This window comes from Glycine soja, chromosome 2, assembly GCF_004193775.1.
Source record: "Glycine soja cultivar W05 chromosome 2, ASM419377v2, whole genome shotgun sequence".
NCBI classification, from domain to species: Eukaryota; Viridiplantae; Streptophyta; class Magnoliopsida; order Fabales; family Fabaceae; genus Glycine; species Glycine soja.
The window spans coordinates 43,322,261-43,336,626 of NC_041003.1; the positions used below are offsets into that span (position 1 = coordinate 43,322,261).

A 14,366-nucleotide genomic window follows, 5' to 3' on the forward strand; every position below is an offset into this window, starting at 1 on the left:
CATATTTATCTATAACTATTAATAAAAACAATTACTCTATTTGGAGATATACATTTCTTATTTCTAAATTATCCTTCAATTTTCATTTTCTTCGTAAACTTTTAAAATATAATAGTTATTATTTCTCCTAATAAAAATTGATATCACTACTTTCTTCAACTGTTTTTCTTTAAAAATAAAGATAAAAGACATAAAATGTTTCTCTTTCAACTAGTTTAATATAAACTAAACCCAACATACTTATATGAGTATGTGCTATTTTCAAAAAGCTAAATTATACTTTTTTTTGGTCTGGTATCTTATTTTAAAGATTTATTTGAGTCTTTAATCTTTTAAATTTGAGTCAAGTTAATTCTTTCAAAACAATCATCATTTTTTATTTTGGGACAAATTTTTTAACCCCTTTTTTACTATTCAAGACGAAGTTTTAATATAGCATTTTAAAGAAATTTAGGTAGTGAAAATCCTGTTGGGATTGAGGTATAGGCCTTATATATAAATCGTTCTAACGTACAAATTAAGATATTCATTATCACCAGATCAGCAGGGTGATAACAATAAATACTACACACAAGTGAACAGGCTAAAGGATCATTGAAAAATGAAAAAAAATTAATCACATAAAAATTCAGAGATGCACAGCTCAACAACAAAAAACCATGGCTTTATTATATGGAATATAACAGATGATGCTCCAATAACAATAATAGAAAAAACAATCTAATCACAGGAAAGGATGGTGAGATTTGAGTTCCTCAGCGGCAACAGCACCCTGACATTGGGAATCACCATCACTAGCAGACAAGTCCTTTGTCTCAAATAAGCAATCAATTCCACCATTGTCAAAAAGCTCTTCAGAGTGATCCAGGGTGTGTTTGGTTGAGGGGGAGAGGAATGAAATAAAAAAAAAAATTGTGTGGGTTTCATACCTCTTACACTCTACTTTAATTAAAAAAAAATTACTTTTATCTTTTTTATTTTCATTTTCTAAATCAAACACACCCTCACGATCAGAGCCATCCCAAAAAGTTCCTTGTAGTTCTCAAGTTCTAGTCCACTTCATCCATGATGAAGTCTTCACCATCATATGGATTATCCATCTTCACATATTCCAGAAACTTTATTTCCCAGGACAGAACAACTGCAGATTCATCATGAGAGACTAAGTAATTAGACGAGACAATAATAAAGAAAGCTAAAGATTGTGGAACTTATTTCAGTAAAAAGATAAAAGTTGGAAGAATCATATATATAATGGCCTTGTAGTTAACATGTAACAATCAATGTATGTAAGCTACAAGGCTATTGTATTTTTGCAAACACATCAATATGCCATTATCCATGTAAAAAGGCTAGGGCAATATTCTTATCCTTTGCAAACCACTCATCATTTCATTTCACTTATCATCAAACCCCATGGACCCAAATTTGAGATAACAGTCAACACCCATGAAAGAAGGAACATCTTGGTACTTTGAAATATGGAACTGAGTAAGACTGTAGTTAAAATTATAATAGTAGCCTAACCAAAAATATGTATAATACAGACTGGGACATTTTAATTTATTTTCATTTGTCATCAGCCCTAGAAAGTATCAAGCAAGGTCAGTTGTTCCTGCTTTGAGTTCAAGCTACCAATAAATCAGGAAAGCTGAAAGTTCTGTGAAACCAAAATACAGTTTTGACCAAGAGACAACATACAGGCACAATGAAACCAAATCAGTTTCAAATGCATAATACCGTAATAGTCATTTACCAAATGACTTATAAATCAATCAAAAAATTTAAAAGTGATTTAGCCAAAAAAAGCAGTTGAAGAGAAACTACTTAGGAATAGTCATGGCTTCTACAAATAAAACATCTATATCAAAACTATATAATAATTGACATAAAGAACTCATTCCTGGCAAGATGCAAATTCATTGACTGTTCCATTGTTAGAATGTCCATCACACCTAGTATGGTTACGATTTCCCAAAATTTATGGCCTATGATGCACAAATACATTACATGTATGAGATATGATATGTATCCAATACGGCCATTCAATTATTCAAAACATTTATATGATATGATAGTGCAAGATACATATCTAGATATGCATAAAAATTCATAAAACATAATAAACATACAATTGCAATTCTGCAAATTCAAATAAGCTGGTCTAGTCTTATTTTCAAAACATAGACTTACTCCAACTTACAAGTAATCTTTGCAAGAACAACATGGCCTAGCTGAGGCAGTGAAATCTGGTATCATCCTAGACAATTATCTTTCTTCCTTGTAACTTGATATCACCTTGATGCTTTTATGGTGGTCTGGACACATCCTTAAACTTTCCCATTCTCTTATTACTGATCTTTTCTTCTTATTCAACATCCTCAGTACCCAGATTTTATCAATTACATATCCTGCCCTCCTCAATTTAACCTTGAGATGTGCTAGTAGATTATAGATATTTGACTTTTCATGTGGGCGGTTTTCCACAATGAACTTATGAGTTATGCTCTACCCAGCTCATGGCAGTCGTTTTTTTCACTCCCTGTTTTCTCATTTTATCCCTAACTTTGTCAACATCTTTCCACCTACCAGCCAAAGCATATATGTTAGAAAGCAACACGTAATTGCCTGAATTATGTGGTTCAACCTTGAACAGTTTAGCTGCAGCAAGTTCCCCAAGTTCAACTTGTTTATGGATGCTGGTAGCATTTAAAAGAGATCCATAAATTCCAGCATGGGGCTCCATTGGCATGCTCTGAATCAATTTCACAGCTTCTTCTAATTTACCAACTCGACCTAGCATGTCAATCATACATGCATAGTGGTCTACATCAGGGACTTTGATTGATTCAAAAACTTTCCAACCCTCTTCCAATAATCCTGCATGACTGCATGCAGTTAACACACCGATATATGTTATGCGGTCTGGTCCAATACCATCTTCTTTCATTTTTGACATTAGCTTGATGCTTTCAGTTCCATGCCCATGGGCTGCTAGCCCGGAAATCAATGTGTTATAGGAAACTAAATCTTTGGTTGCCATTTCTTGAAATATTATTCTAGCATCTTCCATACTCCCACATCTCAAGTACATGAAAATCAAAGAATTGTATCCTGAGATGCTAAGCTTGATGTGATTTTCATGGAGGATGCTGACAGCCCAATTGCCTAAACCTAGTCTTCCAAGGTGCCCACATGCAGAAAAAACACTCACCATAGTCACCTCATCTGGTTTTGAATCTTTACTAGAGATCATTTCCTTGAACAGCTGGATTGCCTTTAATGACTCGCCATTTTGAGCATAGCCAGCAATCATTGAATTCCAGGAGACAGTATTCCTTTCTGGCATCTTATTAAAAAGGTCACTTGCCAAAGATAAATCACCTACTCTTGCATAAGCAGAAATCATGGCATTCCATGTGACAGAATTCTTATACACACCCAATTGCTCAAAAATCTTCTGAGCTACCTCAAGGTTTCCGCACTTTGCATGCATATCAAGCAGAGCTGTCTTGACAAAATAATTTGAACGAAAGTTCATTCGGTCCAGCTTTCTGACAATTGACTCGGCAAGGCAAGGATCACCAAGAGACGAGCAAGATGACAGGACAGTTACCCATGTTGTTTCATCTGGTTCATTTCCAGAGCTTAGCATGTCATCGAACAATCTTACAGTCTCTTGTGCCGCTCCACTTTGAGCATATCCTGATAGCATTGCATTCCAAGATGCCACTCTTCTTTCTGGCATCTCATCAAAATACATCCTCGCAGTCTCCAAATTCCTCATCTTCGCATGTCCAGTAACCATGGTGGTCCAAGTAATAACATTCTTTTCCGACTCTCCCATCATGCAAAAAAGTCTAGTTGCTTCCTTTTCGTTCCCGCACTTCCAGTATCCAGAGATTATGACATTCCAATCTGCAGCAGTCCTATCAGGCATTTCATCAAATAGTTTCCTGGCAAGCTCAATACATCCATACTTGGCATAGATACCCATAATTGCATTTCGAACATGATGATCGTGACTATGTCCCAATTTCAGTAGATAAGCATGAAGTAACATGCCTGCCTTTCCAGCAGATTTTATCAAGACTGGGTAAAACGATGTATACGGCTTAATGTCATTATAGTATTGCATATGTTTAAAGAGAGAAACTACTACTTGTGTGGTAGCACCAATTCGGGAGTAATATTTGAGCATGCAGGTGAAGACATGTACATTAGGATATGTCGCTGCACGAAAAATGTGGGAGGTGTAGTTTGAGGGTGCAAGGAGGTGCGTGCATTGGGTAAGGAGAAGTGCCACCCAGTGGTTGTGGTGGTGCTGGGAGTGGAGGACTAGTTGTGCATGGAGCTGCCTAAGATGATGGAGATTGGTTATTTTGCTTGCTATGTTTTTCTTGTTCAAAGGTGACATGATACACTATGCAATTGCAGATATAAGTTCTAAAATTCTGCTTTAGTCTTTTTATCAAGCAGCAGGTGGGCAGTATAAGTTCACAAATTCAAACACAATTCATTGCTAAAGATTGGTTTCTCATTTTCCAGCATACCTTGAGAGAGGGGAATTATGTAGCTGGTAGCTTGGCAAAGTGGGGATCATGTCAAGATCATTACTGTTTGGTTTTTGCTAGCTTCCTCGCATCTTCCATGCGATGCAGTAGGAACTGCTCACTATTTACTTGTTTTTTCAGTTAGTTTCTTTTTTTCCTTCTCTTTTCTTTGTATTTCTTTTAGTTTTTACTTTTCACCCAGTGGTCGTACCGAGATTTTAACCTATGAACTTAACATCCTTTAGTTATTTATTGTTTGAATAGTATTGGATTTGTTTCTCTAAGGAAAATAATTGAATTTGTTTGAGCCTTTGTAAAATATAATTTGTTAAAAAGAAAGATTTTCCTACAGATGAATAGTTAGTCAGATTCTTTACTAGAAATTAGTCTTGACAAAAATAAATACCTGAACAAATGTCATAATGACAAAAAAACATTAAAAAAGGAAATACAAATAATTATATTTTTTATTAGGTTGAAAGGAAAATAAAAAATAAAAAAAATGACTTGTAAAAAGAAGAAGAAAAATACAAAATATCTTCCATTTCTTTTTTAATTTAGTTTTTTTCTTTATATTTTTCATGTGTAGCAAACAAAAGATTTGTAAATTTAAATTAATACATATGCATAGATTTTCCCAAACTAAAGAGATTCGTGAATTTAACCACATGAACTTAAAGTGACATGATATAACTTTTAACATGTTAGAAAATATCTTCAGACTAACTAATAAAAAAAACTTAAAATATTTTGTTCATAAAAATTATTTTCAAGTTATTATCTAAATTTTACTTTTTGTCTAATTGAAAAAAAAAATATGTTTCAATATAAGATTTATCATTGATATGATTCTATTAAATGAGGAAGTAACATATATAGTGTGATATCATCAAACTTAATATCAATTAACCAAATTGAAACTATTTCATTATTTTTTTAAAAATTAATTATTATATTTTATTAACTAATAAAATTTAAAAAAAAAGCATGTTGGGATTTGAAAAACGTTCCCTCTTGGAAAAAAAGTGAGTTCATACAGTTGAATTAAAAAGTGGAGAGAAAGAGAAGCGTGATGTATCGATGATTGTGCAACCAAAAGAATAGTCGAGTTGAACAAATTGGATGCTGCCACGTCAAACTAAGGGGTAAGTTAAGAAAATGCTATCCATTTTCGAAGCACCATTCGGTTATAATACATTTTAGTTCACTTGGTACAGTTTCAAAGGTGCATCGTCACCAATGGCGGACGCGAACTTCGCCTTCTTCGTTCTCTTTCTCCTTCTCCCGTGAAGATCCCGATCAAGAACCGCCACGTGTTCATCACGGGCACGCGTGTCTCCATTCTTGCGCGGTCGCCGGAGAAGCTGGAGGAGGCGCGCAACGCGATCCGCCTCTCCACGGGGATCGAGGTGGCGGCGGACGTGCGGGACTTCGAGACGCTGAAGCGCGCGGTGGACAATGCGGGCCCATCGATGTGCTGCTCCTGAACCACGGCGTGTTTCGTGGCGCTGGAGCTGGAGAAGATGGAATTAAAAAGAAAATAATAATAAATAATGAGCTAGTTTCAATTTAACTGAGACTATTTTTAAAGTAAATTTTAGATAATTTAACTGAGACTATTTTTAAAGTAAATTATACATAAATTTAAAACGTCATATTTTTATAAACATATTTAAACCATAAAAAAATTACATTTGATATGTCAAAGTTATAATTATTAACTTCTGAAAATTACACTTCATATACGTAAGATTACATACGGAAATGTAAAATTAACTACATTATTTATCATTATGTAATGATTCAGCCTCAGATTTTGTATTTATAATTTTACAAAAGTTATATTTTAAATTATATATTCAATTACATTTTATAGTATTAGGATTAGAAGATTATCAAATTCAAGAATTTACTTAAACTCGTTAGAGTTCTATAGACTCGACTCGTGAACTCGTAAAAGTCTATTTCATATAAAAATAATAACAAAATATCTATAAATAACATACTAATTAAATATTTCAACAATATAGTAAAACAAAACAGTATATCATGAAGTTTAAAATATTTAAATAATGAAGTCTAGGAATAACACATCACTACTGGATAATAACTTGTAGAGGTTACAGTAGTAGTATATAATTCTCATAGAGGGTTTGATGTTATTAGAGAACAAAAGTTTGATATTATTAAAGGTGAGAATTTTGTATTTTAAAATAATATGCTAATTGCTAAATGAAGGTATGTTGAATGCTAAATAGACAGAAAATAATAAAAATGACTTACATTTTGGCCTAATTTTCTTAACTTGCTAACTAGTTGACTCGATGGTAAACTCGATAGTCTAACGAGTTTACAGTTTATAAAATTTGTGTAGAGTTTACTAAAAAAAAAAGTTTACTCAAGAAGAGTCCGTCAACTCGTATAGGAAAGTAGACTCGTAAACTTGTAAGAGTTAGTGAGTTAACTCGATATTTGATAATCATAACTTATCATTAAATATTTTTAGTAATTACGATAATTAGGATTTTTAAGTCAATTACGAGAACAATATTTAATATTATGATTAATCATAATTAAAGCTTATCTTCTTTCCTAATTGTAATTAAATAATATTATTTTTTAGTAAATAGAAAAAATAAATCTTTTGACAAAAGTATTAGGAAAGATAGATAAAAGTAAGTTGATTAGCCGTCTAACCAAGTATGATTATGATTAACTAACCTTCCATTTTTGTCCTCACCTTGTAACAGTTGGAAGAAACTTTTGTGAAAAAACATGGTTCAATAGAAAGGACATTCCTTCTGTCCCTTGTCTTTCGGGCACATCTTGTTTCTAGCCTCTAGATGGAGACTTTTTCTCCAAAGGAACAAAACAAAAACTCTCTCTTCCCTTTTTCTCTTTCTCTGCCCAAAAACTTTTCCTTACAATTAATGACAGCACCATCACCATTTCGGGTTCACATTGCTGTCAAATTAACCTCATTAACATCATCAGTCATAGCACCTACTTTCTCTTCCTTTTTTAATGTTTGATTTGATATATAGCGTTGAATCCTTAAACTAATATGCCATTGCTTCTCCAAAGGGTCATCCATAGTTCCATTCATATGCCCACATAACAATCCAAGGTGAGAGGACCACGTATGAAATCAGATACCAACATGAAAATTTTGCTTTCTTTCATTTGATGCCACAAAAGGGGGGGATAAAATTTGATTTCTTTTCGAAATTTGAGCGAACATGATGCAATTCCATCGTTCCCTAAGAGCACAACCAGTGCCAACACCTATTATACCTGAGAAGACCACAGAGGAGCCTTTGCCTAGCAAAGTTGCACAAAGCACCGTGACATGTTTCTACCAAGCCAATGTTGTGGGCTTTTGGCGGAATGTATCGATTTTGTGGTGCAAACATCTCATGAACCATTCCTTGCATGTCACAGTTGATAGTGTAGGAGGTGAGGTGCAATATAGCTGCAAGATTGACGTGAAGCCGTGGCACTTTTGGAGCAAAAAAGGGTACAAAACCTTTGAGGTTGATGGCAACCAGGTTGAGCTCTATTGGGATCTCCGGTCGGCTAAATTCGCCGGCTCCCCTGAGCCGAGCAGCGATTACTACGTGGCCTTAGTCTCTGATGAAGAGGTTGTGTTGTTGTTGGGAGACTACAAGAAGAAGGCTTACAAGAGAACAAAATCAAGACCTGCCCTTGTTGATGCCATGTTGTTGGTCAAGAAAGAAAACGTGTTCGCCAAGAAAAGTTTCTCTACGAAGGCACGGTTCGATGAGAAGAGAAAAGACAATGAGATTGTTGTGGACAGCTTAACTGGGGGTCCTAGTGACCCTGAGATGTGGATTAGCATAGATGGAATTGTGCTGATTCATGTCAAGAACTTGCAGTGGAAGTTTAGGGGGAACCAAACAGTGATGGTTAACAAGCAACCTGTGCAAGTGTTTTGGGATGTGCATGATTGGTTGTTTAGTGGATCAGGCTCAGGGCCTGGCCTTTTCATCTTCAAGCCAGGGCCTCCAGAAGCTGAGAGTGAGAAAGAAGGTAGTGCTGTGGAGGGTTGTGAGAGTGATGATGGCAGTGTTGGATATTTTTCAACTATGAATATTGCTACTTTTGAATTCTGCCTCGTTCTCTATGCCTACAAAATTGAGTAATAGAGAAGAAAGAGCAAGTGTATGATAGTTGAGGCCAAAGAGTAGCAAGATTGTAAAGTTAGTTGTATTTTTTTTTTATGCTTGTGGATGTATTAATTCTATTGTGAAGCCAATGTTGCTTATGCAAAGTAATTGGTGGACCTGGTTGTTTGAAATCAGGATACAATGATTCATATTTGCAGGGAGATTCTTTTTGAAAAGAAAAAAAAAAAAAACTATTTTAATGCTATTCTATGGTTCATGAACTTTTTTCATTTTTGTGAGCCATTGACATAAGAGTTGATAGCAATGAATATCACAATTTTCAGCCGACCCAAGTATGTGTTAATGAACAATGGTTTCTAATGTTCTATTGTTCTCTGTCAAGAAGGATGTATGCAACAAGTGTAGTCGATTGGTGGCAATGTCATATCTGTCTTTCATTGCAAACATTATTAAACCAGCTGAACTCCACATACTTTCCAATTACCTTCTCTGCAATTTCATCACATACCGGATTTCATATGAGCATCATGCGGTTAAATTTGTCGAAATGAAGATATGTTTCTTTCATTTGATGATATGATCATTGTCAAATTACAGTAACAGCATCACTTTAGAGGGAAGAACAAACTATTTTCTGAATTTGAAAAATTTTGTAGTTTATGTGACAATTTGTTTTATACACCCTTTCTTTATGTAGAATGGTAGATATTGTCTTATGAATCACAACAGGCACCTTGATATCATATATTATCCAACATTAAAAATATGCCCTATAGCACTCAAATCATCACTCTCTCACACACACACAATTACCTACTAATCAAAGTTGTTCACAATAATAAACTTTTTACTGTCATTCAAAATTATCGTTAACAGAAAGCATCAATTGGAGAGTATTACCAGTTACAATTTCAAGCAGTGTTATTATTAAACCCAAAAATTGAAGAAATAGACAAGACAGAAAAGAGAGAAATAACCAGAGAGAAAATTGGGTGTTGATTGTTCAAGCATGTTAAAAGAGGAAAGAATATATTTCTAGCTATGCTGGACCACAAAGGGAGAATGTAAGACAAGAGTGGAGAATGAAGTGACAAAAACACTAAAGAGGAGAGAGAGAGAGAGAGAGAGGCAAGCAAGAACCATGTGAGGAAAGGGACAGATATTTTTGGCTTGAAAAATTCAATTGAAAGCAGCAACAACGGACAAAGGTTGCAGTTTGGCACTTTGGTGAAAGCACTTAATAAAAACTTCAATTATGTTGCATGTTACCACACTTTGATTTTGGTACCATTTCTTGTTTTTCTTTTCCGGTGTTATATAACAGCAAGTGGGGACAAAGCAGGTATATGTGACAAAAACTTAGCCTACTAATAATTATGAGTATTATGTCCTTTACTTCTTTGATCAATGTCTGAGTTTTATTTACAAATAAAATTTATAAAACTGCCTTTACATAATCTCCATCTATATCTTTCTCAAATATGGTAGACTGGAGAACAGGATCCTATGCCACAACAAGAACTTCTAGCAGATTGTCAATAGGATTAAGAAAGTTTTCTTTTGTTCTGTTTTCTTTTTTTTTGAGTTTATCCAATTTAGCCTGTACTATTCTTCGTTTCAGCTACCTTTCCTCCCTTGTAGTCAGACTTCTGCATATAATATAAATTTCATTATACTATTTAAAACTATTTTCATCACTCAAAGACCTAATACAAATCAATAGAATTTACTGTATCACAAGGGCACCAAAACTACAATTATATTGCCGCCAATCTGGCATACACCAAAACTGATAAGGTGTTGACAATCTGAACAAACAATGAACAAAATTTTATGAACGAATATGATTAGGTACAGAGACAAATTTATAGCTGTCATCTTCTTCCATACCAAACGTATTCTTTTCTCTTTGAGGAAAGTTTGCAGAATGGTGAGAAGGAAGGGGAGCATGATCAGAATTGGCTTCATCTCTAAAACTTTTGCGGATGTCCCACAGAACCTCTGCACAATTCTTCATAGGCGGACGTGATTGTTTCGAAGGCGCAATGCATTGGAGAGCTAGCTTGAGAACCTGCTTTACTGCCTTGATGGAGGCTGAATTTCTTCTCAGCCTAGGGTCCATGGCAAATACAGCATCCCCTTGTTTCAGCATCTTCATTGCCTGCATACATGCAAATTATGTTTTTTAATGTTTAATCTATTCAACCATTCTGTGGAGTTTATCCTCTACCAGTTTCATTGCCATATCATTATCATTATATGATACAAGGGACAAAGTAAGCTATGCATTGGATTAATTTACTATCTGCATAACTATTTTTTCTCTCACATAATTAACCAAATCACTGAAGAGCCATGATCAAAGCTGACTCTATTTAGCAAGGAAAACTGTATGGATCTAATTTTGACACTTGATTCGGCAAAAAGGCTTATATATCATATCTTCCGTACAACTTTTCTTTTAGCAGAGAGAAACTGAATTTGACTTCTGTTGCAGGCAGATTTATTTTCTATATCTAGGAATTTATTCGCTGAACACATAAAATATAAGTTAAAAATGTTAATGGACCAATGTACATTGATTAGGTCAGTTATACTACTACTACATCTTACAAGGAACTAAATGTAAATCAGCCTGTGTATGGCCTTCCTTAAATTATGCAATATGTAAATGTTCATGCTTAGAAAAACTTGGACACCGCACAAAATTGACGAAGAGTTGGATCAATAAGAACAAAAAGATGCAGTATTATTCAGGAAAACCTAATCCCCAGTTTTGTACCAAGATGGTGACAGATTGGGCTCTCTTTCAACCCCTTTGCTTACAATGAGATGCCTTTCCTACTATACATATTGAATATTTAATTCTTAACACTACTGAATTAACTAACAATAATCAGTTAGTTAGAATTCTGTTACAAACAGTTAAACTAAGTCGGGTTGTAATTCCCTACTTCTCCTATTTTTCCTCATAAACACTTTTAATTGGATGTCAAAAATTCACTTCATGCTTTCTGAATTTTGATTGAAATTTAGTTGAGTTTCACAAACAGCTGAAACAATTACAGCTTACTCTAAAGTGATGTGTTCATTTCCTGAGTTGAAATATGGGAGAATTAATATACATACCCATCTGATTGTCACTCTCTCATCAACTGGTCTCTTTGGTTCTATTGGATGTCGTCCTGTCATCATTTCAACAAGCAATACACCAAAGGAATAAACATCACTCTTTTCAGTGAGTTGGTATGTTCTAAGATACTCAGGATCCATGTATCCAGCTGTTCCTTTAACTTGAGTTGAAATATGAGTTGCATTAGGATCGTCAGACAACCGAGCAAAACCAAAATCTGCCACTTTGGCCTTTAGGTTCTCCGTGATTAGGATGTTCGATGCTTTGATGTCTCTATGGATAATTGGATTATCTGTCAATACAAGACTTAGTAAGGTTACTTGGAACAGATATTGAAAATACCCTCCCCTGAAAGTTCAATTAGATGCATCACAATTATGCAGAATTCAAATATGTTGCAACAGATTTGTTCCTTTCTAATTTAGTTTTATGGACATACCCGTGTACATATGAAGGTAAGTTATTGCATGAGCTACATCAATTGCTATGTCTAGACGCTCCCCGATTTCTAGTCCTTCTCCCCGAATACCTGCATTAATAATCCACTATTTTTAGGTCACCACTGCAATATATTATTAAGCAACTGCATCTGAGTATTGCATTGTTGGATAATATATACACTGCATGAATCTATTTTGGCACATCAAGAGCCTACACCCCACCCAACCACTTGAGCCAAGACCAGGCTATACACATGACTAACATATATATACACACAACATAATGTGAAGCTAAACATTCAGAAAAGTTTCAGATGAAAAGACTTGGAAGTCTTATGAATGTAAGAATACTAGAGAAAAGTTAGATCTTATGTTACTTAAATCTTCAGAGGGGGTAATTTCTAATCTGGGAACATATGAATGAAAGATTATATATGATTGATGCAAAGAGGTATTCCTAATTGAGTTGTGGATCCACACTGCATATCCTTTCCAGTTTAGTTGATCCAAGTGTTTCAGCTTCTTGAAATTGACTTGTTGATATTTCATTTTCTTCCTACAACTATCATCTCATATTCCTTGAGCTATGTAAAATTAGCTCTTGTTCCTAAACTTGGAAGATACCACATTGTGATCATACATTTCATTCAGCTGTGTATAAAATCAAAATAATTCACTTTTTCACATGATAGATGACTGACAAACCAGGACTTACCATCTAGATGTTCTCGAAGGTTACCATTACCAACATATTCAACAACAATAATCTTCTCATCTCCATGCTCCAAATATCCATACAACCTCACAAGATTCCGATGCTCAATTTGCGACAACGTGTATATTTCATTCTTGAACTCATGTAAGTGATTCTGAATCACAGCCTGCAAGAAAAATCACTACATTAGGCTCATGTCACACATAAATCCCCAATGCACAAAAGAAAAAACAAAGTCATAAAAGATGGCGATCTAGTAGCCTAGGCTTGCAAAAATTATAGTATCTGATGAATATGCCTCACTTTCACATCATCTTCAACACAAATTGAACAAGCTATAGAGAAGGGAAGCAGTCAAAAGATGAACTATACCTTCTTGGCACGCTTCACAGCGACAATAGATCCATCATTAAGCTTTCCCTTGTAGACAGTTCCAAAGCCACCTTGCCCAATTTCATTAGCTGGAGAGAATTTTGCCGTTGACTTGTAAATTTCTTCAAAGGAGAAGTTGCCAATTCCAAGTTGTCCACTTGCAGTGCTGGATGATGCATAGGAGTAAGAAAACTTCCATTTTGATGAATTCTTGGTGGTACTCTCAGATGATAAATCAGTTGATGCTGCAAAGTATAACACATCTTACTCAGTTTCAGAAAATCTCATTACAAGAACACCACAAAAGCATTCACCACCTCATGCTGAAGTTACTTTGCATTTGCTACAAAAGTTTCCCATGATCTAAACCCCCCACTTTGCATAAAGGTTTGACCATGAGCCAAAAAAAAAAAATCATTTCAAATCACCCAAAAAAGCAAAAGATTTTTTTTTCCATCATACTTACATGATACCACCCCTCTAATTTTGGATGTATTCTTCCTGTCATCATTGCCAACAACATATGAGGCTGATTTTCTTTTGCCATAGATAATCAATGAAAAAACAGCTACACATTTCTTGGCAGCATACTTCAAAGATCTCAATGTCTTAGAATTGTGCCTCTTTGCATCATTGTTTGTTTCAACAAGTTGGAGATTAGCATTCTGTCTACTTTTGCTAGATTGATGCAAATTGGGGGGAGGTGTTTTCTTCATTTGGAGATGCCAAAGATATTCAAAGACCAGATCATTTCTTGTGTTTAAAATATAAAGGGGAAGGCTTCATATGCTTTCTGCTCATTTGTTGTTTTCTTGCCTTATAATTTATTTGTCTCAGACCATTTCTTCATTCACGTTTTGTATCAGTCCAATGAACATGAGTTGCCAGCAGTAGTAGTTTTGCCTTTTCAAGTTAACATTTGAAAAGTCAAAAGCCATACCAATATTCTAGCAATCAATCAACCCCGTCAAAGGATGAGCCCAAAGAAGAAAAAAAAACTAAGTC

The 14,366-nt window shown here is 34.7% G+C and overlaps 3 protein-coding genes across 5 annotated transcripts; 1 reads left to right on the forward strand and 2 right to left on the reverse strand.

Annotated features, from left to right (window-relative positions):
- Positions 1-594: 594 nt before the first annotated feature.
- On the reverse strand, positions 595-4,847 carry LOC114396399 (pentatricopeptide repeat-containing protein At1g14470). 2 transcript variants are annotated; one of them, XM_028358360.1, is made up of 2 exons: positions 2,204-4,847; positions 595-1,141 (listed from the first exon to the last, which is right to left on the reverse strand). In XM_028358360.1, exon 1 carries the CDS (start codon positions 4,415-4,417, stop codon positions 2,495-2,497), a length of 1,923 nt encoding a protein of 640 aa, XP_028214161.1. In that variant the 5' UTR covers positions 4,418-4,847; the 3' UTR covers positions 595-1,141; positions 2,204-2,494. The 2 variants fall into 2 exon arrangements, with proteins under 2 accessions (XP_028214161.1, XP_028214169.1); XM_028358368.1 differs by having other exon boundaries at positions 2,194-4,847.
- Positions 4,848-7,462: 2,615 nt separating this feature from the next.
- LOC114371771 lies at positions 7,463-8,829 on the forward strand. The gene has a single exon (XM_028329113.1). It carries the CDS (start codon positions 7,793-7,795, stop codon positions 8,714-8,716), a length of 924 nt encoding a protein of 307 aa, XP_028184914.1. The 5' UTR covers positions 7,463-7,792; the 3' UTR covers positions 8,717-8,829.
- A 1,229-nt stretch (positions 8,830-10,058) lies between these two features.
- Positions 10,059-14,225, reverse strand: LOC114396412 (calmodulin-binding receptor-like cytoplasmic kinase 1). Of its 2 annotated transcripts, XM_028358390.1 has the most exons (7): positions 13,828-14,225; positions 13,362-13,606; positions 12,990-13,155; positions 12,274-12,363; positions 11,831-12,126; positions 10,592-10,862; positions 10,059-10,350 (listed from the first exon to the last, which is right to left on the reverse strand). In XM_028358390.1, exons 1-7 carry the CDS (start codon positions 14,075-14,077, stop codon positions 10,343-10,345), a joined length of 1,326 nt encoding a protein of 441 aa, XP_028214191.1. In that variant the 5' UTR covers positions 14,078-14,225; the 3' UTR covers positions 10,059-10,342. The 2 variants fall into 2 exon arrangements, with proteins under 2 accessions (XP_028214191.1, XP_028214183.1); XM_028358382.1 differs by lacking the exon at positions 10,059-10,350 and having other exon boundaries at positions 10,378-10,862; positions 13,828-14,224.
- Positions 14,226-14,366: the final 141 nt, after the last annotated feature.